General features: G+C 37.6%; 1 protein-coding gene and 1 pseudogene across 7 annotated transcripts in view; one reads left to right on the top strand and one right to left on the bottom strand.

The window, feature by feature from the left end:
* The window catches only part of DOCK3 (dedicator of cytokinesis 3), a 666,839-nt gene that overhangs the window by 480,702 nt on the left and 159,021 nt on the right, over positions 1–27,116 (bottom strand). For all 7 annotated transcript variants that reach the window (XM_030934847.1, XM_030934917.1, XM_030934886.1 and 4 more), the window contains exon 4: positions 16,290–16,345. In XM_030934847.1, the coding sequence (XP_030790707.1) occupies positions 16,290–16,345 (56 nt within the window). The remainder of the gene's footprint in view (positions 1–16,289; positions 16,346–27,116) is intronic.
* LOC104667919 lies at positions 16,973–26,192 on the top strand (annotated as a pseudogene).

Genomic DNA, 27,116 nt, shown 5'->3' on the forward strand with positions numbered 1-27,116 from the left:
GAGAACAAAGTGACTGTGGGGCTTTGCATTGGAACTCAGTGATTCCTTATCACAGCAGAACATAACACAGGGCAGAATTTGGCCAGTGCCCATGGAGGGGGCTCTTAGAGCAGCTTCAGCCGGAGGGTAATCTTACACCCCAGCAGTAGGCACCTGAGTGGTGGCTAGCCCCACCACCAGTGCACTAAAGTGCCCTTGGGTTCTGAACAAATCTGAAACGCCATCTAGGCCACAAGGACTGCAGTCTTTGGGCAAGTCCTGGGGCTGTGCTAGGCTCAGAACTGGTGGACTTGGGGTGCACATGACCCAGTAAGACATGAGATGGGGCAGCCAAAGGAATGCTTGTGTCACCAGTGGAAGAGATCTCTCCCTGAGCTGCACTGCCTAGAGTGTAAGGAGGGATGATGCTGAAAACTCAAAAAGCCAGAGTACCTTTTCTCCTCCAAATGACTGCAATACCTCTCCAGCAAGAGCACAGAACTGGGCTGAGGCTGAGATGGCTGAACTGACAGAAGCAGGCTTCAGCCAGCTTTGCTGAGATAAAGGAGCACATCCTAACCCAATGCAAAGAAGCTAACAATCATGAAAAAATAATACAACAGCTGATAATGAGAATAACCACTTTAGAAAGGAGCATAACCGACCTGATGAAGCTAAAAATAAAACACAGGAAATTCACAATGCAATCAACAGCAGAATAGACCAAGCAGAGAAAATAACCTCAAAGCTTGAAGACTATCTTTCTGAAAGAAGACAGGCAGACAAGAATATAGAAAAAAGAATGAAAAGGAATGAACAAAACCTCTGAGGTACATGGGATTACATAAAAAGACCAAACCTACAACTGATTGAGTTACCTGAAAGAGATGGAGAGAACAGAACTAGGTTGGAAAACATACTTCAGGATATCATCCAGGAGAGCTTCCCCAACTAAGCAAGACAGGCCAACATTCAAATTCAGGAAATCCAGGGAACCTCAATAAGAAACTCCACGAGAAGATCAATCCCAAGACACAAAATCATCAGATTCTCCAAGGTCAAAATGAAAGGAAAAAAGGTTAAGGGCACCCAGAGAAAAAGGACAGGTCATCTACAAAGGAAAGCCCACTAGGATAACAGCAGACCCCTCAGTGGAAACCCTACAAGCCAGAAGAGATTGGAAACCAATATTCAACATTCTTTAAAAAAAAAAAAAAAAAAAAAAATTCCAACCCAAAATTTCACATCTGGCCAAACTAAGCTTCATAAGCGAAGAACAAATAAGATCCTTTTCAAAGAAGCAAATGCTGAGGAAATTCATCAACAGGCCTGCCTTGCAAGAGCTCCTGAAGGAAGCACTCAATATGGAAAGAAAATACCATTACCAGCCTCTACAAAAATGCACTGAAGTACACATAAGAACAGTGACACTATGAAGCAACCACATGAACAAGTCTGCAAAATAACCAGCTAACATCATGACAGGATCAAATTCACACACAACAATATTAAACTTAAATGTAAATGGGCTAAATGCCCCAATTAAAAGACACAGAATGGCAAGATGGATAAAAAGTTAAGACCACTGGTATGCCATCTTCAGGAGACTCATCTTGTATGCAAAGACATACAAAGGCTCAAAATAAAGAGATGGAGGAAAATTTATCAAGCAAAAGGAAAACAAAAAAAAGCAGGGATCACAATCCTACTTTCAGACAAAACAGACTTTAAACTACCACATATCAAAAAAGACAAAGAAGGGCATTACATAATGATAAATGGTTCAATTCAATAAGCAGAGCTAAATAACCTAAATACATATGCACCCAACACAGGAGCACCCAGATTCATAAAGCAAGTTCCTAGAGACTTACAAAGAGACTTAGACTCCTGCACAATAATAGTGGGAGACTTTAATGACCCACTGACAATATTAGATCATCAAGACAGAAAATTAACAAAGATATTCAGGACCTGAACTAAGCCTGGATCAAGCAAACCTGATAGATATCTACAGAACTCTCCAACCAAAACCAACAGGATATACATTCTTCTGATTGCCACATGACACTTACTCTAAAATAGATCACATAATCAGAAGTAAAACACACCTCGGCAAATGCAAAAGAACTAAAATCAAGACAGTCTCTCAGACCACAGCACAATCAAATTCAACGTTAAGAAACTCCCTCCAACCCTCACAACACATGGAAACTGAACAACCTGTTCCTGAATTGACTACTGGGTGAATAATGAAATTGAGGCAGAAATCAAGAAGTTCTTTGAAAATAATGAGAACAAAAAGACTATGTAACAGAATAGCTGGGATGCTGCTAAGGCAGTGTTAAGACACAAGTTTGTAACACTAAATGCCCACATCAAAAAGCCAGAAAGATCTCAAATGAGCAGCCTAACATCGCAACTAAAAGAACTAGAGAACCAAGAGCAAAGAAACCTCAAAGATAGCAGAAAGCAAGAAATAACCAGGATCAGAGCAGAATTGAAAAAAATTGAAATAAAAAAAAAAAAGCAGCCCTTCAAAAAAAAAAAATCAATGTATCTGGAAGCTGGTTTTTTGAAAAAATTAATAAAATAGACTGCTAGCTAGACTCATAAAAAAAGAGAGAAGAATCAAATAAACACCATCAGAAATGATAAGGGGGATATCACTACTGATTGCACAGAAATACAAACCACCACTATAGAATACTATGAACATCTCTACGCCCATAAACTAGAAAATCTAGAAGAAATGAATAAATTACTGGATGCATATGCCCGCCCAAGACTGAACCAGGAACAAACTGAATCCCTAAATAGAACAATAACAAGTTCTGAAATTGAGGCAGTAATAAATAGCCTACCATGCAAAAAAAAGGCCCGGTACCAGAAGGATATACGGCTGAATTCTACCAGAGGCACAAAAAAGAGCTGGTACCATTTCTACTAAAACTATTTCAAACCAATGAAAAGGAGGGAACTTCTACCTAATTCATTCTATGAGGCAATACTTTGATACTAAAATCTGGCAGAGACACAACAAAAAAAGAAAACTTGAGGCCAATATACCTGATGAACATCAATGCAAAAATCCTCAACAAAATACTGGCAAACTGAATCCAGCAGATCATCCAAAGCTTATCCACCATGATCAAGTCAGTTTCATCCTTGGGATGCAAGGCTGGTTAAACATATGCAAATCAATAAATGTAATTAGGCACATAAACATAACTAAAGACAAAAACAACATGACTATCTCAATAGATGCAGAAAAGGCCTTCAATAAAATTCAACATCCCTTCATGTTAAAAACTCTCAATAAACTAGGTATTGAAGGAATATAACTCAAAATAATAAGAGCCACACAGGACAAACCCACAGCCAATATCATATTGAAAAGGCAAAAGCTGGAAGCATTACCTGTGAAAACTAGGACAAGAAAAGGATGCCCTCTCTCACCACTCCTATTCAACATAGTATTGGAAGTTCTGGCCAGGGCAGTCAGGCAAGAGAAAGTATTCAAATAGGAAGAGAGGAAGTCAAATTATCTTTGCTTGCGGATGACATGATCCTATATCTAGAAAATCCCATCATCTCAACCCAAAAGCTTCTTAAGCTTACAGGCGACATCAGCAAAGTCCCAGGATAAAGTCAATAGTGCAAAAATCACTAGCATTGCTATACACCAACAACAGGCCAGCAAAGAGCCAAATCATGAATGAACTCTCATTCACAACTGCTATGAAGAGAATAAAATACCCAGAAATACCGCTAACCAGACAGGTGTAAGATCTCTTCAAGGAGAACTACAAACCACTGCTTAAGGAAATCAGAGAGGACACAAATGAAACAATATGCCATGTTCATGGATAGGAAGAATCAATATTGTGAAAATGGCCACACTGCCCAAAGTAATTTATAGATTCAGTTCTATTCCCATAAAACTATCATTGACATTCTTCACAGAATTAGAAGAAACTATTTTAAAATTCCTGTGACAAAAAAAAGATCCCAAATAGCCAAGGCAATCCTAAGGAAAAAGAACAAAGCTGTAGGCATCACTACCCAACTTCAAACTATACTACAAGGCTCAAGTAACCAAAACAGCACTGTACTGGTACAAACACAGGCAAACAGACTGATGGAACAGAACAGAAACCTCAAAAATAAGACTGAACATCCACAGCCATCTGATATTTGACAAACCTGACAAAAACAAGCAATGGGGAGAGGATTCCCTATTTAGTAAATGGTGCTGGGAGAACTGGCTAGCCATATACAGAAAATTGAAACTGGACCCTCACATCTTATACAAAAATTAACTCAAGATGGATTCAAGACTTAATTGCAAAACCCAACACTATAAAAACCCTAGAAGAAAACCTAGGCAATATCATTCAGGACATAGGCACAGGCAAAGATTTCATGACAAAAATGCCAAAAGCAATTGCAACAAAAGCAAAACCTGACAAATGGGATCTAATTAAACTAAAGAGCTTCAGCACAGCAAAAGAAACTATCATCAGAGTAAACAGACAACCTATAGAATGGGAGACAGAATCTACAAGGAAGTTAAACAAATTTACAAGAAAAAACCAAACAACAACACTAAAAAGTGGGCAAATTACATGAACAGACATTTCCCAAAAGGAGACATACATGGAGCCAGCAACACAAACTGGGACCTGTCAGGGGGATGGTGGGAGAGAGAGGATCAAGATGAATACCTGCTTGCTTGCTTTCTTTATGGCAAGATGGCAGAATAGGAACAGCTTCGGTCTGCAGCTCCTAGTGACATCAATGCAAAAGGCAGGAGATTTCAACATTTCCAACTGAGGTACCCAGCTCATCTCATTGGTTAAACAGTGGGTGCATCCCACAGAGGGTGAGCTGAAGCAGGGTAGGGTGTCGCCTCACTTGGGAAGAGCAAGAGGTCAGGGAATTCCCTCTCCTAGCCAAGGGTAGCCATGAGAGACTGTGCCTTGAGGAACAGTGCACTCCAGCCCAGTTACTATACTTTTCCCATGGTCCTCGCAATCCACATACCAGAAGATTCCCTCGGGTACCTATGCCACCAGGGACCTGTGTTTCAAGCACAAAACTAGGTGGCCGTTTGAGCAGACACCGAGCTAGCTGAAGGATATTTTTTTCATACTCCAGTGGCGCCTGGAATGCCAGCAAGACAGAACCGTTCACTACCCTGGAAAGGGGGCGAAAGCCAGAGAACCAAGGGTCCAGCTCAGTGGATCTTACCCCATGGAGCCAAGGAAGCTAAGATCCACTGTCTTGAAATTCTTGTTGCCAGCACACCAGTCTGAAGTTGACCTGGGACACTTGAGCTTGGTGTGAGGAGGGGCATCTACCATCACCGAGGCTTGAGTATGCGGTTTTCCCCTCACAGTGTAAACAAAGTCATCAGGAAGTTCGAACTGGGTGAAGCCCACTGCAGTTCACTAAAGCCACTGTAGCCAGACTGCCTCTCAGGATTCCTGCACTCTGGGCAGGGCATCTCTAGAAGAAAGGCAGCAGCCCCAGTCAGGGGCTTATAGATCTAACTCCAATCTCTCTGGGACTGAGCACCTGGGGGAAGGGGCAGCTGTGGGTACTGTATCAGCAGACTTAAATGTTCCAGCCTGTCAGTTCTGAAGAGAGCAGCGAATCTCCCAGCATATTGCTCAAGCTCTGCCAAGGGAGGGACTGCCTCCTCAGGTGGGTCCCTGACCCCGTGCCTCCTGACTGGGAGACACTTCCCAACAGGGAGCAACAGACACCGCATACAGGAGAGCTCCAGCTGGCATATGGTGGGTGCCCCTCTGGGACAAAGTTTCCAGAGGAAGGAACAGGCAGCAATCTTTGCTGTTCTGCAGCCTCCGCTGGTGATACCCAGGCAAACAGGGACAGGGTCTGGAGTGGACCTCCTGCAAACTCCAGCAGACATGCAGCAGAGGGGCCTGACCATTAGAAGGAAAACTAACAAACAGAAAGGAATAGCACCAACATTAACAAAAAGGAGGTCACACAGAAACCCCATCCAAAGGTCACCAACATCAAACACCAAAGGTAGATAAATCCACAAAGATGAGGAAAAACCAGAGCAAAAAGGCTGAAAATTCCAAAAATCAGAATGTCTATTCTCCTTCAAAGGATCCCAACTCCTCGCCACCAAGGGAACAAAACTGGATGGAGAATGAGTTTGACAAATTGACAGAAGTGGGTTTCAGAAGGTGGGTAATAACAAACTCCTCCAAGCTAAAGGAGCATGTTCTAACCTAATGCAAGGAAGCTAAGAACCTTGAAAAAAGGTTAGAAGAATTGCTAACCAGAATGACCAGTTTAAAGAAGAACATAAATGACCTCATGGAACTGAAAAACACAGCAAAAGAACTTCGTGAAGCATACACATGTATCAATAGCCGAACTGATCAAGCGGAAGAAAGGATATCAGAGATTGAAGCTCAACTTAATGAAATAAAGTGAGAAGACAAGATAAGAGAAAAAAGAATGAAAAGAAAAGAACAAAGCCTCCAAGAAATATGCGACTATGTGAAAAGACCAAACCTTCATTTGATTGGTGTATCTGAAAGTGATGGGGAGAATGGAATCAAGTTGGACAACACTCTTCAGGATATTATCCAGGAGAACTTTACCCCAACCTAGCAAGACAGGCCAACATTCAAATTCAGAAAATACAGAAACCATCACATACCACAAAGATACTCCTCAAGAAGAGTAACCCCAAGACACATAATTATCAGATTTACCAAAGTTGAAATGAAGGTAAAAAAGTTAAGAGCAGTCAGAGAGAAAGATCGGGTTACCCACAAAGGGAAGCCTATCAGACTAACAGCAGATCTCTCTGCAGAAACCATACAAGCCAGAAGAGAGTTGCAGAGGTCGGGGGGAATATTCAACATTCTTAAAGAAAAGAATTTGCAACCCAGATTTTCACATCCAGCCAAACTATGCTTCATAAGTGAAAGAGAAATAAAATCTTTTACAGACAAGCAACTGCTGAGAGATTTTGTCACCACCAGGCCTGCCTTACAAGAGCTCCTGAAGGAAGCACTAAATATGGAAAGGAAAAACTGGTACCAGTCACTGCAAGAACATACCAAACTGTAAAGACCATCGACAATATGAAGAAACTGCATCAAGTAATGGGCAAAATAACCAGCTAGCATCATAATGACAGGATCAAATTCACACATAACAACATTCACCTTAAATGTAAATGGGCTAAATGCCCCAATTAAAAGATAGACTGGCAAACTGGACAAAGAGTTAAGACCCATCAGTGTGCTGTATTTAGGAGATCCATCTCAGGTGCAAAGACACAATAGGCTCAAAATAAAGGGATGGAGGAATATTTACTAAGCAAATGGAAAGCAAAAAAAAAAGCAGGGGTTGCAATCCTAGTCTCTGATAAAATAGACTTTAAACCAACAAAGATCAAAAGAGACAAAGAAGGCCATTACATAATCGTAAAGAGATCAATGCAACAAGAAGAGCTAACTATCCTAAATATATATGCACCCAATACAGAAGCACCCAGATTCATAAAGCAAGTTCTTAGAGACCTACAAAGAGACTTAGAATCCCACACAATAATAGTGGGAGACTTTAACATCCCACTGTCCATAACAGACAGATCAATGAGACAGAAAATTAACAAGGATATTCAGGACTGGAACTCAGCTCTGGACCAAGAGGACCTAACAGACATCTACAGAACTCTCCATCCCAAATCAACAGAATGTATGTTCCTCTCAGCACCACATCACACTTATTCTGAAATCGACCACATAATTGGAAGTAAAACACTCCACAGCAAATGCAAAAGAACAGAAATCATAACAGTCCCTCAGACCACAGTGCAATCAAATTGTAACTCAGGATTGAGAAACTCACTCACAACCACACAACTACATGGAAACTGAACAACTTGCTCCTGAATGACTACTGGGTAAGTAATGAAATCAAGGCAGAAATAAAGATGTTCTTTGAAACCAGAGAACAAAGGCACAATATACCAGAATCTCTGGGACACACTAAAAGCTGTGTGTAGAGGGAAATTTACAGCACTAAATGCCCACAAGAGAAAGCAGGAAAGATCTAAAATCGACACCCTAACATCAAAATTAAAGGAACTACAGAAGCAAGAGCAAACAAATTCAAAAGCTAGCAGAAGACAAGAAATAATTAAGATCAGAGCAGAAATGAAGGAGATAGAGACACGAAAAACCCTTCAAAAAAATCAGTGGATCCAGAAACTGGTTTTTTGAAAAGATTAACAAAACAGGTAGACCACTAGCCAGACTAATAAAGAAGAAAAGAGAGAAGAATCAAGCACACACAATAAAGAGTGATAAAGGGGGTACCACCACTGATCACAAAGAAATACAAACTACCACCAGAGAATACTATGAACACCTCTATGCAAATAAACTAGACAATCTAGAAGAAACTGATAAATTCTTGGACACATACACCCTTCCAACACTAACCAGGAAGAAGTCAAATCCCTGAATAGACCAATAACAAGTTCTGAAATGGAGGCAGTAATTAATAGCCTACCAACCAATAAAAGCCCAGGACCAGACAGATTCTCAGCCAAATTCTATCAGGGATACTAAGAGGAGCTGGTACCTTTCCTTCTAAAACCATTCCAAAAAACTGAAAAAGAGTGACTCCTCCCTAACTCATTTTATGAGGCCAGCATCATCCTGATACCAAAACCTGGCAGAGACACAACAAAAAAAGAAAATTTCAGGCCAATATACCTGATAAACTTCAATGTGAAAATCCTCAATAAAATACTGGCAAATCGAATCCAGCAGCACATCAAAAAGCTTATCAATCACGATCAAGTCGGTTTCATCCCTGGGATGCAAGCTTGGTTCAACATACACAAATCAATAAATGTAATTCATCCCATAAACAGAACCAATGATAAAAACCACATGATTATCTCAGTAGAGGCAGAAAAGGTCTCCAATGAAATTCTACACCCCTTCATGCTAAAAACACTCAATAAACTATATTGATTGAAAGTATCTCAAAATAGTAAGAGCTATTTATGAGCCCACAGTCAATGTCATACTGAACGGGCAAAAGCTGAAAGCATTCCTCTTGAAAACTGGCACAAGACAAGGATGCCCTCTCTCACCACTCCTACTCAACATAGTATTGGAAGTTCTGGCCAGGGCAATCAAGCAAGAGAAACAAATAAAGGATATTCTGATAGAAAGAGAGGAAGTCAAGTTGTCTCTGTTTGCAGATTACATGACGGTGTATTTAGAAAACCCCATTGTGTCAGCCCAAAATCTCCTTAACCTGATAAGCAACTTCAGCAAACTCTCAGGATACATAATTAATGTGCAAAAATCACAAGTATTCCTATACACCAATAATAGACAAACAGAGAGACAAATCATGAGTGAACTCCCATTCAGAATTGCTACAAAGAGAATAGAATATCTAGGAATACAACTTACAAGGGATGTGAAGGACCTCTTCAAGAAGAACTACAACCCACTGCTCAAGGAAATCAGACAGGACACAAACAAATGGAAAAACATTCCATGCTCATGGATAGGAAGAATCAACATCATGAAAATGGCCATACTGCCCTAAGTAATTTATAGATTCAATGCTATCCCCATCAAGCTACCACTGACTGTCTTCACAGTTTAGAAAAAAAGTACTTTAAATTTAATATGGAACCAAAAAAGAGCCCGTATAGCAAGCTGGAGGCATCACATTACCTGACTTCAAACTATACTACAAGTCTACATTAACCAAAACAGCAAAGTACTAGTACAAAAACAGATATATAGACCAATGGAACAGAACAGAGGCCTCAGAATTAACACCACATGTCTACAATCATCCAATCTTTGACAAACCTGACTAAAACAAGCAATGGGGAAAGGATTCCCTACTTAATAAATAGTGTTGGGAAGACTGGCTAGCCACATGCAGAAAACTGAAGCTGGATCCCTTCCTTACAGAACCTTATACAAATATTCACTCAAGATGGATTAAAGACTTAAACCTAAGACCTAAAACCATAAAAACCCTAGAAGAAAACCTAGGCAATACCATTCAGGTCAGAGGCATGGGCAAAGACTTCATGACTAAAACACCAAAAACAGTGGCAACAAAAGCCAAAATTGACAAATGGCATCTACTTAAATTAAAAAGCTTCTGCACAGCAAAAGAAACTATCATCAGAGTGAACAGGCAACCTACAGAATGGGAGAAAATGTTTGCAATCTCTCCATCTGACAAAGGGCTAATATCCAGAATCTATAAAGACTAAACAAATTTACAAGAAAAAACAACCCCATCAAAAAGTGGGCAAACTATACAAACAGACACTTCTCAAAAGAAGACATTTATTGGCCAACAAACATATGAAAAAAAGCTCATCATCACTGATTATTAGAGAAATGCAAATAAAAACCACAATGAGATACCGTTTCATGCCAGTTAGAATGGTGATCATTAAAAAGTCAGGAAACAACAGGTGCTGGAGAAGATGTGGAGAAATAGGAACACTTTTACACTGTTTGTGGGAGTGTAAATTAGTTCAACCATTGTGGAAGACAGTGTGGCGATTCCTCAAGGATCTAGAACCAGAAATATAATTTGAACCAGCAATCCCTTGGGTATATACCCAAAGGATTATAAATCATTCTACTATAGAGACAAAGGCACACGTATGTTTATTGCAGCACTGCTCACAACAGCAAAAACTTGGAACCAACCAACCAACCCAAATGCCCATCAATGACAGACTTGATAAAGAAAATGTGGCACATACACACCATGGAGTACTATGCAGCCATAAAAAAGGAATGAGTTCATGTCCTTTGCAGGGACATGGATGAAGCTGGAAACCGTAATTCTCAGCAAACTAACATAGGAACAGAAGACCAAACACACATGTTCTCAATCAAAAGTGAGAGTTAAACAATGAGAACACATGGACACGAAGAGGGAAACATCACACACTGGGGCCTGTCGGGGGGTAGGGAGATAGGGGAGGGATAGCATTAGGAGAAATACCTAATGTAGATGATGAGTTGATGGTGCAGCAAACCACCATGGCACATGTATACCTATGTAACAAACCTGCACATTCTGCACATGTATCCCAGAACTTAAAGTATAACCAAAAAAAGTTAAAAAAATAAATCTTTGTATCCCCTTACCTCCCTGAGCATGCACATGGGCACACAGTTTATGATGGCCTGCATACTGCCATTGCAAAGCTCAGTCCTGAATAAATACAATTTCCTTAATAAAAAAAAAGAAGAAGAATAGCCAATGAATGCTGGGCTTAATACCTAGGTGACGGGTTGATCTGTGCAGCAAACCACCATGGTACACGTTTACCTATGTAACAAACCTGCACATGCTGGAACCCTATACCCTGGAAGTTAAAATAAAAGTTGAAGGAAAAAAAGTTTTTCAAAGTTTAAAAAAAAAAAAAAAAAAGAAAAAGAAACGTAACTAAGCATTTCATGTGGATGCTGAAATAAAAACTAAGATTACTTTTTTATGTGATTCATTTCTGATGTTTTTTGCTTGAAGCTTTTATCCCAACTGATAAAAAAAAATCATTAAAATTTCCTTTAATAGAAGAAGTGGTAGAAACTAGACCTTTAACATTACTGGAGGAATACTTTGAAAATAAATCACTTAGCAGTCAGAATAACAATTTAGAATTGTGACCAAATAGTCAAAAACAGCTGGGAGACCTAGAATTCAACAGAACATTGTTTTAACACTTAAGAGTTGTGTGACCTAACAGAAGGGAAGAATATATAAGAATAAAGCTTAATTAACCAACTATGTAAACAGAACCAATCATTATTCATAGTTCCCTTAAAAGTAATTAATATTTGCTAAACTTAAAAGATTTGCACGCTGTAAAAAAAAAATCAAAAACAAAAACCTGACAATTTTAATTCCCTCAACAAATGTTTTATTGTTTATGACACAATTTACATATTTTATATTGTGCATCTACTAACAAGTTTTTGTAGTTATATTCTTAATACTTCTGTCTTTTAACTCTTAGACTAAAATTGTTTATATACTATCTTTACAGTATTCAAATATTCTGTATATGTGTATATATTTGCCCTTGCCTGTGAATTGTATACTTTTGTATGCTTTCTTGTTGCTGTGTAGCATCATTTTGTATCAACTCAAAGAACTCCTTTTAGCTTTTTTTTATAAAGCAGGTCTAGTGGTGATGAACTCCCTCAGCTTTTGTCTATCTGGGAAAGCCTTTCTCTCTACTTCATTTCTGAAGGACAGTTTTGCTGGGTACTGGTTGACAGAGTTTTTTTGTTTCCTTCAGTATTTTAAATATATCATCCTGCTCCCTTCTGTCCTGTAAGGTTTTGGCTGAGAAATCTGCTGATAGCAGATTTATGGGGGCTCTCTTATATAAGACAAGTCCTTTTCATCTTGCTACTTTCAAAATTCGCTTTGACGTTTGGCAATTTGACCACAATGCATCTCAGCATGGATTCCTCTTAAAGGGGTTGTTTGAACTTCAAGGATCAATGTTCCTTTCCCTCCCCAGATCTGGGAAGTTTTCAGCCACTGTTTCTTTAAATAAATTTCCTGCTCATTTCTCTTCCTGCTCTCCCTCTTCCTCTCTCTCCTGCCCTCCTTCTGATAATCCCATATTGAGCATATTGGTTTGCTTGATGGTGTCCCATTAGTTTCTTAGGATTTCTTCACTCTTTCTCCTTTTTGATTCTCTGAATGAATCATTTCAAATGACCTGTCTTCAAGTTGACTCGCTCCTCTATTTGATCAAGAATGCTGTTGAAGTTCTCTATAGAACTTTTGTATTATTTATTGTATTCTTCAGCTCCATAATTTCTGTTTGGTTCTTTGCTTTCTTATGGTTTCTATCTCTTTGTTGGTATTCTCATGATTTTCACTTTTCATTTTCCTCATTTAATTTAGTTGTCTATCTGTGTTCTCTTGTAACTCATTTAGTTAAGCAATCTTTAAGACTATTATTTTGAGTTGTCTTGTAGGCAATTCATAGAACTCCTTTTCTTTAGGGTCTGTTATTGAATATTTATTTTGTTCCTTTGATTGTGTCATGTATTCCTGATTCTTCATCTTCCTTGCACCTTTGCTTTGGGGCCTGCACATTTGAAGAAACAACCACTCCTCCCAGTCTTTATGGACTGACTTCAATAGACAAAGACCCTCACCAATCAGCCCAACCAGATTCTGGGAACCTCTCAAATCTATTTTATGAATGTACGCACTTCATTCCTCCATCCAACCTGAGAGTCTCAGGGTTGTGCGCCTTCTCCAAATCTCACAAAGAAATGATGGCCACAGTAAGAGGCCCATCTCTTTTCCCTAGGGCAGTACTCTAAAATTCCAGGATGCATGCTTCATTCTTCTCATTCCCTTCTGAAGCAGAAGACTCACAGATATGCATCTTCTCCCAACCCTGCAGAGCTCTACTGGCCACAGTTGCCTGCCCTCCACTTTTCTCTAGAGTGAGGCACTGAAATGATGGGATACTGCTCCCACTCCTCTCCCTCCCTCCTACAGAAATCTGAGGGTTGTACATTTTTTCCAATCTTGCAGAGGTAAGCAAGCTGCAGTGAGCCTCTCATTCCTTTTCTTTGTTCTTAGCTTTCCCCACAAGTTTAAATTATGCTGGCTACTCCAGCCCTCTGGGTGAGATGGGATAGAAAGAGGTCATTCAAGCAGCACCCACAAATGCTAGAGATGTTTGTTGTACAGTCCACTTGTTCTTTGCCCCACTGGAGGAGTCACAGTCTGGGACAAATTCTCTCTTAACCAGCTGGAAGAAGGGACTGACAAAGCTAAGAGTGAAATTGCTCTTCTTAGCCATTTCAATGTGTCTACTCTCTGTTTTGTGCTCCTCTGGAGTACTGCAACTTCTTCACTGGATCTGGACCTCTTATAAAGGTATTTTTCTTGGTATACCATTGTTAAATCTGTGTTTCTGTAGGGGAATGAGAGCTGAAACTTCTTATTCTGCCAAATTGCTGATGTCATGAAAGACTACTACTTTCTGGTTGGGTTCTATTCCACTACAACATAGTAAAATGAAAAATTCTCTGGAGAAAAAGGCCAAAGTAAACATTAATCTCTCCTTGTGCACATCCCTTCCATCAAAGATCACAGCCCCTCAAGATTGGTCTTGCCCAACCAATTGTTCTCCAGTGCCTGTAGACAACTGTTTTTTAATATTTTCTCCAGATTTTAGAATTTTTATTCTGGACCATCAATTTATTGGACATTTGGATATGGAAGTAAATTCCAAATAGCTTTCTAAGATTTACATCCCACTTCCAGCAAATATGGCTTCTCTGTGCATAATTTTATGTACAAGCCACAACACTTCTACTTTCCTGAAGCAAACTGAATCCAGGTAGGGATTCTTCTGCTAGCAAAGTGTTCCCCAATGTCCTTTGTAACTATTATAAATGGGACATATGACTCATGAACTTATGGTAAGTTCCTTATCATCAGAAAGTGTATGATTTTGCTGGTATTTTCTAAGGCACTCTATTTCAGAATCCCTAGATACTATCTATATCTCTTTTTCTCACCTTGGTCCCTCACAGCTTCTGCCCACTTTCAGCTCTGATCAGTCTCATTACTGATAAATCAAGGATATTATTTCTGAATTTTGTGATAAGCCATTCACATTCAGAAAATGTTTTTAAGCACTTTCCAAAATATATGCTTTGCTAATCCCAGGTCAAAACACTCTCTTTTCCTTTTCCCACACTTCTATCCAGGCTCAATACTTTTGATAGTCTTTACTTATAAACTTGAGATGGCAGATTATTTGCTGCAAAGGTTCATAAACATGAGATGTATAAGTTGTTTTTCTTTTTTATGTCCTTATGGCTTTACATGTTTTGTAAAAGGAGAACGAGAAGAATAAGAGGTATGCTAGTTGTGGATTCACATCAGAATCTTCTAAGTTATATTCTTACTATTTCCCCAAATTTTATATTGGAAGGCATACAAGACAATTAATAATAACTATCATCTCCAAATCTATTCTTCTAAGTACTAATCTCGAAGCTAAAATTCGCAAGCTGTGTTTTGCAGTCTCCATTGCCAGCTGGGAGCATTAGAAAGATACTGGGGAAAAGAAGGTAAAGAAGTGTGTTTCCTGCTATCCCTGTAAACAATTTCTTTCAGTGAAAATTGGTTCCAGCCTCCAGTTGCTTTTGGCATTCCCCAAAACAGCCTCATTACCACCTTCTTTATACATACCAACAGTAGCTATTTGATATTTCCTCCTCAAATTTCTGAGCTCCAGTGTCTCTAGATCTAATTTCTGAGTTCCTGGGTTTCGGTATCCCCAATCCACTATCTTTTGTATCCCCACCATTAATGTGTAGGCCGCTTTATGCAGTTATAATCTATGGGTTACATCAGGATTTCCTCTTTTGTTCTTTCACTCTTCAAACGTGTGTAAATAATTTTCCACATTAAATTCCACCTCATAAAGTGACTCATGTTTCTATTTTCCTGAATGAACCCTAACTGACCAGAAGATCACTCTGATGCTTACTCACCCTCCAGTCAAGAACAGTATTTCTACTTTAGGAAGCTACCTTGGTTACAAATTATACAGTACCTACATTTTATGTTTTAAAATAATAAATTTTGAAAAATAAAATCAAAACTATAATACTATTTTTAAAAACAGAACATGACAAAGAATTGTTTGAAAACTCATTCATATTCCCAACATGCAAAAACAAGTGGTAACACTTTGATATATTTATTTCTTGTCTCTTTTTAGGGAGATTGCTTTGCTTTTAAAATTTGTGATAAACCATTTTGTATATTGTCTTCTTATGGTTAAGGTATATATACCTTTAAACTTTTTCAATTTCAACTTGCAAATAAAAAATTTTTAAAGTCTCTTTCACTTTGTAAAAACAAAATGACATATTTTTATTTAACTCCTACCCTATGAATGACTATGCTGAAAATAGTACATAATTTTTTAAAACATACTGCATGCCTAATTTATTTTGTAAAATTCACAGCTAACGTCACTTCTTCCGTATACAAGAAAACAGATTAAAGTTGTCTGTATTTTAAGAAAACATTATTCCCTTAGAATTACATGATAAAGCATGTATATTTTTGCCAGGAAAACATGTCAATTGTATATTTTATACTATGAACCAAAAAGAAAAACAATCCTCCTCTACAGCCTATAAAAATTGTAAATAAATTTAGTAAGGCCAACTACTCACCCCCTATTACTGACAATTGCCTTTTTCAAGTGAATGTAATTTGCAGGAAAGATCCCCTGTAAAAGAGAAAATATTTCCTGTTAGAAAAAATAAACTGTGATTAACATTCATATATACGAAAATAGCAATCAGATCTCAGCACAGAAACATAGTAGATCTCCTGCTACAGCAACCACTTTGCACATTAAGTATGCAGAGCTGTACAAAGTATATTAGGTAGGAATTTCATGGCCATATGCTATCAAAATCTATCCTCAGGAGACAACCATGATCTTTAGCACTGCAAAAATAAAACTTTAAATTTTAATTTTAAAAGAGTTATAGATTAGAGATGGTCCATCAATTCACTCTCCAGATATAGTATTATGTACAAAACTTGTCACATATCTCCAAAACTAATATCATCATCTAACCAACAACTTACAGATTATCTAGCTCTGAGCTGGAAAAACAATTCTCAGACTCTAGCTAACATTAACGTTCACAGGAGTGAATCAACTCGAGAACTTCTAAAATATGTCTTCTTTTACTCTTTCCAAAACTGTTTCTACTTTGTTATTTACCATAATTTGATTCTCATTCCTAAAGAATAAGTAGCACATTAAAAAAAAAAAAAAAAAGTCAGTTTTCCAATCAATGTTTCACCCCATCTCCTGATGTATAAAATGCTCTTCAAATAAAACATGAATGGCTTACAGGTTTGGTGGCTCATGCTTGTAATCCCAGTGCTTTAGGAGGCTAAGGTGGGAGGACTGCTAAAGGTCAGGAGTCCATGGCTAGTCTGGGCAACATAGCGAGACCCTGTCTCTACAAACAATTAAAAAGTTAGCCAGGTGTGATGGTGCACACCTGTACTCCTAGCTACTTGGGAGGCTGAGGTGCACACCTGTAGTCCTAGCTACTTGGGAGGATGACTTGAGCCCAGAAGTTGGGGCTATAGTGAGCTATCATAGCACCACTGTACTCCAGCCTATGTGACAGAGCAAGAACCTGTCTTAAACACACACACCCGCACACACACACACACACACACACACACACACACACACACGGCCTAAATATTTTTTATACTCTGTGGCCCACACTACCACCAATAATCATCCCAATGAAGGCTATACGCAATTAGACTACAGTAATAAATTCTGTGTGTTGGCTCATAATAAAAGAGCATATGCTAACGTAAAATCCTAATATGGGAGAATAGTGGGACTTAAAAAAGGATTTAAAATGCAACCACATGTAACCATAGCTAAATGATGACTATTGTTTATCTGTTTTTAAAAAAAAGGAACTGATAGTAAAAAGCTTTAAAATATACATGCTCAGCATACACTTCTGAGAAGATGAAAGAAACATACTTTTCAGTACTCCTCCAAAAAAACACCTAGTGCATACCTAAAAACTCTGGAATATATATACATACATAACCAAAATAAAAATATTCTGAAAGGTAGAGAGAAGAAGGCAGACCAACTAGGGATTGTGGGAGACACAGAAAAACATAGTGGTGAATTCCCTAGTTTATCTTTTTGCATATATATCAGGCTATTTGAAAGTGAAGAAGCTGGAAACCTGGAAGCACTAACAGGCACAGACAGAAAGAAACTCCAACAAAAACTTGCTCTCTCTAGCCAAAGAACCAGGAAAAGGTCATCCTATTAAGACAGAAAACTTTTAAACAATAACCACTATACTGCTGTCAAACAGCACTCCCTTCTGCCCCAACCCCAAAAAACTGTGCCCTAATCCCCACCCACACAAGCAAGGTCAATTGGAGATACTACACTTTCACCATCATCAGGCAGTAACTAAGCACTCAGACCCATACTGGAGTAACATAAGAGGTGGCTGGCTGTTTAAGGACCCCAAAACCTTCTCCAGTAGCTAGTAACAAGCTCCCACCACACAGTGGCAGTGGAGATTGCCTGGATTATCTGGACTTATACCCCTAACCAGCATTAATAGGACTCCCTCCATCAGCCTTCTCTGGTGGTATCAGAACTGCCCCACGGGACAGTTAGACTGAAAAAGTACATGAATAATGGTATACTAGTGAGGATGTGACTCATCCTCATTCATTGCTGGTAGGAATACAAAATGGTATAGTCACTTTAAAAGACACTCTGGCAGTTTCATACAAAACTAAACATAGCCTTACCGTATGATCCAGTAATTACGCTCCTAAGTATTTACCCAAATGAGTTGAAAACTTGATGCCCATACAAAAAAACTGCATACAAAAGCTTATAGCATTTTTCTTCATAAATGCCAAGACTTGGAAGCAACTACGATGTCCTTCAACAGGTGAATGGATAAGCAAACTGTAGCACATCCATACAATGAAATATGATTCAGCAATAAAAAGAAATGAGCTATAAAGCCACAAAAACATAGGGAAAACATTAACTGCATATTGCTAAGTGAAAGAAATCAATCTGAAAGGCTACATACTATATGACTCCACCTATATGATATTCTAGAAAAAGCAAAATCATAGAGACAGTAAAAAAACACAGTTATTTCCAAGGTTCCTAGAGGAAGTGGGAAAGGATGAACAGGTGGCACACAAGGGCATTGTTAGGGCAGTGAAACTATTCTGCATGGTACTGTAACGATAGCTACATGACATTGTGCATTTGGTAAAACGCTTAGGACTGTACAACACAAAGAGTAAACCCTAATGTAAATAATGAATAATATTAATAGTGTATCAATACTGGTTCATCCATTATAACAAATGTTCCACACTAATGCAGGATGTTAATAATAGGAAAACTGAGGTGGGGGGTGGGGAGGAAAAGCCTGTACTTTATGCACAATATTTCTGGAAACCTAAAACTCTTTAAAAAATAAAGTCTAATTTGAAATGTAAAATTTTTAAAATGACACAAAACTTCCAAATTTGGAAAAAGACATAAAGGTACACATTCAAGAAGTTGAATGAATCCCAAGCAGGAAGAAAACCAAGGAAATACACAACAAGTTACAACATAGTCATTTTGGAATACCATGGGCAAAGAAAAAATTGACAAGAGAGAAACAACACTTTACCTACCGTGAAAAAAAATTATATGAATTATCAGCAAATTTTTCATCAAAACCATAAAAGATAGCAGCACCAGTCACAATAGCCAAAAGCTGTTTACAACCCAAATGTCCATCAACTGATAAATAAATGAGCTGTTCATATTATTGAATGGTATATATCCAGCCGGGCACAGTGGCTCACGCCTATAATCTCAGCACTTTGGGAGGCCAATGCGGGCAGATTACCTGAGGTCAGGAGTTCGAGACCAGCTTTGCCAGCATGGCGAAATCCTGTCTTTACTAAAAATACAAAAATTAGCTGGGCATGGTGGCGGGTGCCTGTAATCCTAGCTACTCAGGAGGCTGAGACAGGAGAATCGCTTGAACTTAGGAGGTGGAGGTTGCAGTAAGGTGAGATGGCGCCACTGCACTCCAGCCTGGAAGACAGAGCGAGACTCCATCTCAAAAATAAAAAAAAGAAGAATGGTGTATACTTGCAGTGAAACATTATTCAGTCATAAAAAGGAATGTACATGAATGAACTCAGAAAACAATATGCTGAATGAAAGAAGACAGATGCAAAAGACACCTATTACATAATTTCATGTACATGAAATATTCAGAATAGGCAAATACACAGAGATAGAAAGAAGTCAAATGGTTGTCAGGAGCAGGAGGATGAAAAAACGTGACCACTTAATGGGCTTGGAAGTTTCTGTTTGTGGAAATGAAAATGTTTTGGAGCATAATAATGGTGATGTTTGTAAAACATTATGAATGTACTAAATGTCACTCATGGTAAATGTTACATGTATTTTACATTCTAGATTTTTGAAAAATAAGTATAAAATATTTAAAATACAAATTCCTATAATTTTCATTGAAAATATAGAAGACAGAAGGAAGTGGCACATTTGTCAAATGCTGAAAGGAAAGTATTGTCAATCTAGAATCTTATACCTACCAAAAATACATTTCAGGAATGGAAGAGAAATCAAAACATTTTCAGATGAAGGAAAATGAAAATAATTTGTCACTAACAGAAATACCCTAAAAATAAAGGTGAAAGAAAATTCTCTAAGCAGAAAGAAAATGATGAAACAAAAAACCATGGAACTACACTAAGAAGAAAAAAATGTAAGCAAATCCATGGGTAAATATAATAGATTTTTATTTTTCTCTTGAATTTTCTTAATTAGATTTGATGGTTGAAGCAAAAACTATAATACTAACTTATATGATTCTTAGTTTATGTAGAAAAATAACTGATACAATTATATTATCAAAGAGGTAAAGTGATATAAAAGAAGATAACGTTTCTATAATTTACTCCATTGGAAAAAATGACAACAACAGCTGACTATAAGTTCTGCATATATGATATAAGCCTAGGGGTAACTACTAAAAGAGCTCTACAAAGGGATACATTCAAAAACACTATATATCTAGACATGTGTACATGTGAAAATGGAATTCTTTTCAAAATTTCATTTAAACCACAAGAAGGCAGGACAAAGAAAAGAGAAAAATAAAAAAATTATTTTATAGAGAAAACAGGAACAGAACATAACAAAATAAAATGGCAGACTTAAATCCTAATATATCAATAATTACATTAAATGTAAATTATATAAATGCACTAAAAGACAGAGACAGGCAGAGTATACAGGTAGATATGATCAACCTATATGCAGTCCACAAAATAACTCATTCTAAATACAGTGATACAAGCTAGCTGAGTGTAAAAGGACAGCAGGATATGTTATACAAAAATTAATCAAAAGAAAGCAGTAGTTAATATCAGATAAAGTGGACTCCAAAGCAAAAAAAAAAAAATTACAAAACACAAAAAGATACATTATTTAATGACACAGGATTAACCACCAAGACATAGCAATTATCAATGTGTATGCACTAAACAAAAGCTACAATATATGAAGTAACACTGACAGGAATAAAAATAGGTAAACCCACAATTACAGAGAGGTATAGAACTAGACAGAAAATCAGCAATGATAAAGAAAAACTCAACAACACTATCAACCAACAGGATCTAGCAACAGTCATTGAATAGCCACCTAACAAAAGCAAAATATACTTTCACTTCAAGTGTGTACACCAAGGACATACACCAAGAGGACATACACCAAGAAAGATCATATCCTGGGGGAAAAAAAACATAAGATTAAAAGAAATGAAATCGTACATGGAATATTTTCTCCAACCACAATGCATTGAAACTAAAAATCGGTAACAAAAAAAATTTTCTAAACGTTTAGAAACAAAACAATATACTCTAAGTAATCCATGCAAAAAGGAATTCTCAAGGCAAATAAAAAATTACACCAAACTGAATGAAAATGACAATACAATATAACAGAATTTACGGAACACAGGTAAAGCAGTGCTGAAAGGAAATTTTATGACAGCTAAATACACATATTATTAAAGAAGAAAAGTTTCAAATCAATAATCTAAGCTCCCACCTCAAGAAACTAGAAAAAATAGAGAAATATAAAACTGAAGCAAGCAGAAAGAAGGAATACAATGTAGAAATCAATAAAATTGAAAACAGAAAAGAAACAGAGAAAATCGATGAAATGTAAAGCTGGTACTGGACAATATATATAAAATCAATTGATTTCCAGTCAGGCAAAGAAGAAAACAGAGAAGATGCAAATTATCAGTATCAGGAAAGAAACAGGGTATCATTACAGATCCCACAGATATCAAAATGTTTATTTTAAAAATACTATAAAAATCTCCACACACATCAATGTGACAACTTACAGGAAATGGACCAATTCCTTGAAAAACACCAACTACCACAACTCACTCAATCTAAAATAGATAATTTGAACGTCCTATATACTATTAAGAAATTCTAATTTATATTTTGAAAACTGCTAAAAACTCTGCAGCCCCAGATGGCTTCACTGCTAAATTCTATCAAATGACTGCAGAAGAATTAGCTCTAATTCTACCAAATCTCTACCATAGAATAACAGAAGAGGGCCAGGCACAGTGGCTCACACCTGTAATCCCAGAACTTTCAGAGGCAGAGGCAGGAAGATGGCTTGAGCCCAGGAGTTTGAGACCAGCCTGGGCATTTTGTAGAAACCCCATCTCTATTAAAAAGTTTAAAAATTATTCAGGTGTAGTGGCATGTGCCTGTAATCCCAGTTACTTGGGAGGCTACGGTGGATCACTTAAGACCAGGAGTTCAAGGCTGCAGTGACCTATGATCACACCACTGCATGCCAGCCTGGGTGACAGAGTGAGACTCTGTCTCTAAGAAAATTTTAAAAAGAATAAAAGAAAACAATATTCTTCAATACATTTTTAAAAGCTGGTACTACCCTGATACCCAAATTGAACAAAGACAATATAAAAAAATCACAGACTAATATTCCTCATGAATATACGTATAAATATACCTAATCAACTATTATTACATATAATTCAGTAATATGTAAGAGTTAGGCATTGTGAGGGTTATTCTAAGGATGCAATTCATCTTCAATATTCAGAAAAATCAATGTAATCTACCACATTAATAGCTTAAAGAAAACAATCATATAATCATATCAATTAATGCAGAAAATAAATATGACAAAATTCAACACATATTCATGATAAAAATAAAATTCTTGGAAACACCAAAATAGAAAATTTCCTCAACCTGATAGAAAGCACCTACAAAAAAAGCTACAGCTGGCTGGGAGCAGTGGCTCATGCCTGTAATCCCAGCACTCTGGGAGGTCAAGGTGGGCGGATCACTTGAGGCCAGGAGTTCAAGACCTGTCTGGCCAACATGGTGAAACCCCATCTCTACTAAAAATACAAAAATTCACCAGGCATACTGTAGTCCCAGCTATTCGGGAGGCTGATGTGGAAGGGCTGCTTGAACTCAGGAGGCAGAGGTTGCAGTATGCTGACATCATGGCACTGCACTCCAGCCTCAGAGACAGAGCAAGACTCCGTCTCAAAAAAAAATAAAATAAAATAAATAAATAAATAAATAAAAACCTATAGTTAACATTATTTAGTGGTGAAAGAATGTATATATTTTCCTCCCAAGATCAGAAACAAGGCAAGGTCCACTTTCAACACTCACATCAATATACTGCTGGGAACTCTATCCAGTGCCATAAGGTAAAAATGTAGAAAGTAAATAAAAAGCATACAAGATTAGAAACAAAAAAATTAAAATGCCGCCTAGAACAAGAGAATTCTGAAAGGTTGCAGATACAAATAAACATACACAAATCAATTATATTGCTATATGCTAGCAATAAATTCTGAAACTAAAAACACAGCACCATTTACACTCAAGAAGAGTGATTTAGTTAGGTATAAATCTAACAAAACAGACACACAACTTGTATGTAGAAAACTAAAAAACACAGATAAAGATATCAAATATCATACTATGCTTATGAAAGACTCAATAAAAGGATGCAAATTCTCCCAAATTGGTAAATATGTTTAATATGATTCCCATAAAAATGACTTATATGGAAAGGCAGAGAGACTAGAAGAGCTAAAAATAATTTTGAAAAAGAATAAAGTAAAAATAACAGTCTACTTGATTTTGAGACTTATTATATAACTAATCAAGACTGTGCAGTATTGGCAAAGGAATTTACATATAGATCAATGAACCAGAGAACCTATAAACAGACCCATACAAACATATGCCACTAATCTTCTATAAAGATGCAATAGCAATTTAATGGGAGAAAATAACCCTTTCAACAAATGATACCAGAGCAAAGGGACACCCATAAACAAAACTATAACCCTCAACCTAAGTTTAAAACATTCTATAAAAATTAACTTAAGATGGATCACATCTTAATTGTAAAACTATAAAACTTTTAGAAATATAACACAGAATAAAAATTTCAACTTCTAGGATTAGCCAAAAATCCACAGACTTGACACCAAATGGACAATCCATGAAAGGAAAAATTAACAGATAGGAATTCATCAAAATTAAAAACTATTTCTCTGTTCAAAAAAAGAAAACTGTCAAGAGCATAAAAGGACAGGTTACAGACTGGAACAAAACATTTTCAAACCACACATCTGACACAGACTAGTATCTAGAATATGTAAAGAACTCTTGCCCCTTTCTATTGCAGTCAAACTGAGCCAGCATCTGGGCCCATCATCAGGCCACACCCTCCTCAGTCACGCCCTCTGCATCCTGATCACTGACGACAACTAAGTGAGCTAGCCTCAGCAGGATCCAAACATTCTGCATACCAAAAAAAAAAAAAAAAAAAAAAAAAAATGCGCTTCCTGAGGAAGTGGGTGGAGAACATGGAGGCTAAAGTATTACCTGCTATTTGCAAAGTTGAATCAGAAGAAAATACCAAGGAAAAAAACAGAGTAGGAAAGTAAAAACAAAAAGATAGCTGAACCATTAAGTCAGGAAAGTGATCTAGAAATCAACAATGAAGATGTGATTGAACCAGACACTGATGCCTCTCAAGAAATGGGAAATGAAAGTGTAAAGATAACTAAGAAGATGAAGATCAGGCAAATGGTAAGAAAGCGGCTGCAGCCAGGTGCAGTGACTCACGCCTGTAATCCCAGCACTCTGGGAGCCTGAGGCAGGCAGGTCACAAGGGGAGGAGTTCGAGACCAGCCTTACCAACATGGTGAAACCCCCTCTCTACTATACAAAAATTAGCCAGGCGTGGTGGTACACACCTGTAATCCCAGCTCCTCAGGAGGCTGAGGCAGGAGAATCGCCTGAACCCAGGAGGCGGAGGTTGCAGTGAGCTGAGATCACGCCACTGCACTCCAGCCTGGCCACAGAGCGAGACACCATTTCAAAAAAGAGAAGAGAAGAGAAGAGAAGAGAGGGGAGGGGAGGGGAGGGGAGGGGAGGGGAGGGGAGGGGAGGCGAGAGGAGAAGAAGTGAGGCTGCCATTGAAGCCCTAGATAATGGTACACTACAGAAAGCCACTGTCTTGTTCACAGATGCCATCAAGCTGAATCCTCGCTTGACCATTCTGTATGTCAAGAGAGTCAGTGTCTTTATCACATTACAGAAGCCAAACGTTGCCGTTCGAGACTGACAGAACAAATGAAATAAATTCTGATAAGGCTCAGCCTTACAAGTGGTGAGGAAAGCACACAAATTTCCAGGCCATTGGAAAGCAGCAGCTATAATCTTGCCCCTGACTATAAACTGGATTATGATAAAGATGCTAGTGCAATGCTGAAAGAAGTTCAACTGAGGGCCAAGAAAATTGCAGAACATTAGAGAAAGGTTGAATAGAAGTATCAAGAGCAAGAAATCAAAGAAAGAATAAAAAGGGTTAAAGAAGGTTCCATAAGATCATGAGAGAGCTCAGAGACAGCCAGATAACATTCAGGAGCTCAGTATGGCTCTTTTCGAAGTGGCTTTCCCAGGGGAATGCCTGGTAATTTTCCTGGAGCAACGCCTGGAACGGCAGAAATGCCTGGATGCAATGAAATTCTTAGTGATCTAGAGCAGCGGTGTTCAATCTTTTGGCTTCCCTGGACCACACTCAAAGAAGAATTGTCTTGGGCCACACATAAAATACAGTAACACTAACAAGAGCTGATGGGCTTAAAAAAAAAAAATCGCAAAAAATCTCATAATATTTTAAGAAAGTTGACAAATTTGTGTTGGGCCACATTCAAAGCTGTTCTGGGCTACATATGGCCCATGGGCTTGACAAGCTTGATCTAGAGGTTCTTGCAGCCATGCAGGAAACAGAAGTTATGGTGGTCTTCCAGGATGTGGCCCAGAACACGGCAAATATGTCAAAACACCAGAGCAACCAAAAAATTATGAATCTCATCAGTAAATTGTCAGCCAATTTTTTAAAGTAAAGCAAAATGCCCTTTGGACAAGCAAAAGGCCCTAGGTGAAGGAAAAGCAAACTAGATCACCTAATAAATGTTATAATAATACAAACAAGTGTACCTCTGATCAAGACAACTAGAAGGCTTTGAAGATCATCTCTATCCCTCTTTCCCAAATGCAGCTGAATATTTTACTGTGGTTTGCCATTAGGATATTCATTCAAATCATGTGTTCCTGCTAGAAATTACAAACTATAATAAAATACTAAATATTTATACTGAATAAAATACTAAATATTTTAAAACTTAAAACATTTAAAACAAAAGGATGTGTTAGTTCATATATTTTTCTTTAATAATCATTTTGTATTTTTCCCTTAAATCATTAGGCAAGGAAGATACTTAAGTATGGAAGATTTACTGTTCTGGTTTTAGTGAAATACAGGTTTACAAGTGGGAGACAAATAAAACTAATTTAAGTAGATAAAGTTTGAGTTGAATATATGATTAGTGAGGAATTTTGATTTCTCTTTTTAAATGATTTTTTTAACATGAATAATTCTGATAAAACTATTAATATTACCAGTATTTCAACAGAACCTGAGGAAAGACTGGAAGTACTTGGTATAGCAGCAGTAATCTTATTATGTTTTACATAGCATGCACCCTCGTGCCAGTTACATTTAAACCTTACATAATGGTAAAGAATTTTTTTTAATGCTCCAGTAGAGCTGGCTTATTCAGCTCTGTTCAAAATGTTTCATATTATTTCAACAGCGAACAGGCGAAGACTCTCAAAACACAACAGTTATTTTTTTTTTTTAATTCAAAAACTTAAAGAGGAAGAGACGATTGCAACTTCATTCTATGAGGCAAGCATTGCTCTGATACCAAAATCAGACAGGGACACAACAAACAAGAAAACTATAGGCCAATAATCCTGATCAACAT

This window comes from Rhinopithecus roxellana, chromosome 1 (assembly GCF_007565055.1).
Source record: "Rhinopithecus roxellana isolate Shanxi Qingling chromosome 1, ASM756505v1, whole genome shotgun sequence".
NCBI lineage: Eukaryota > Metazoa > Chordata > Mammalia > Primates > Cercopithecidae > Rhinopithecus > Rhinopithecus roxellana.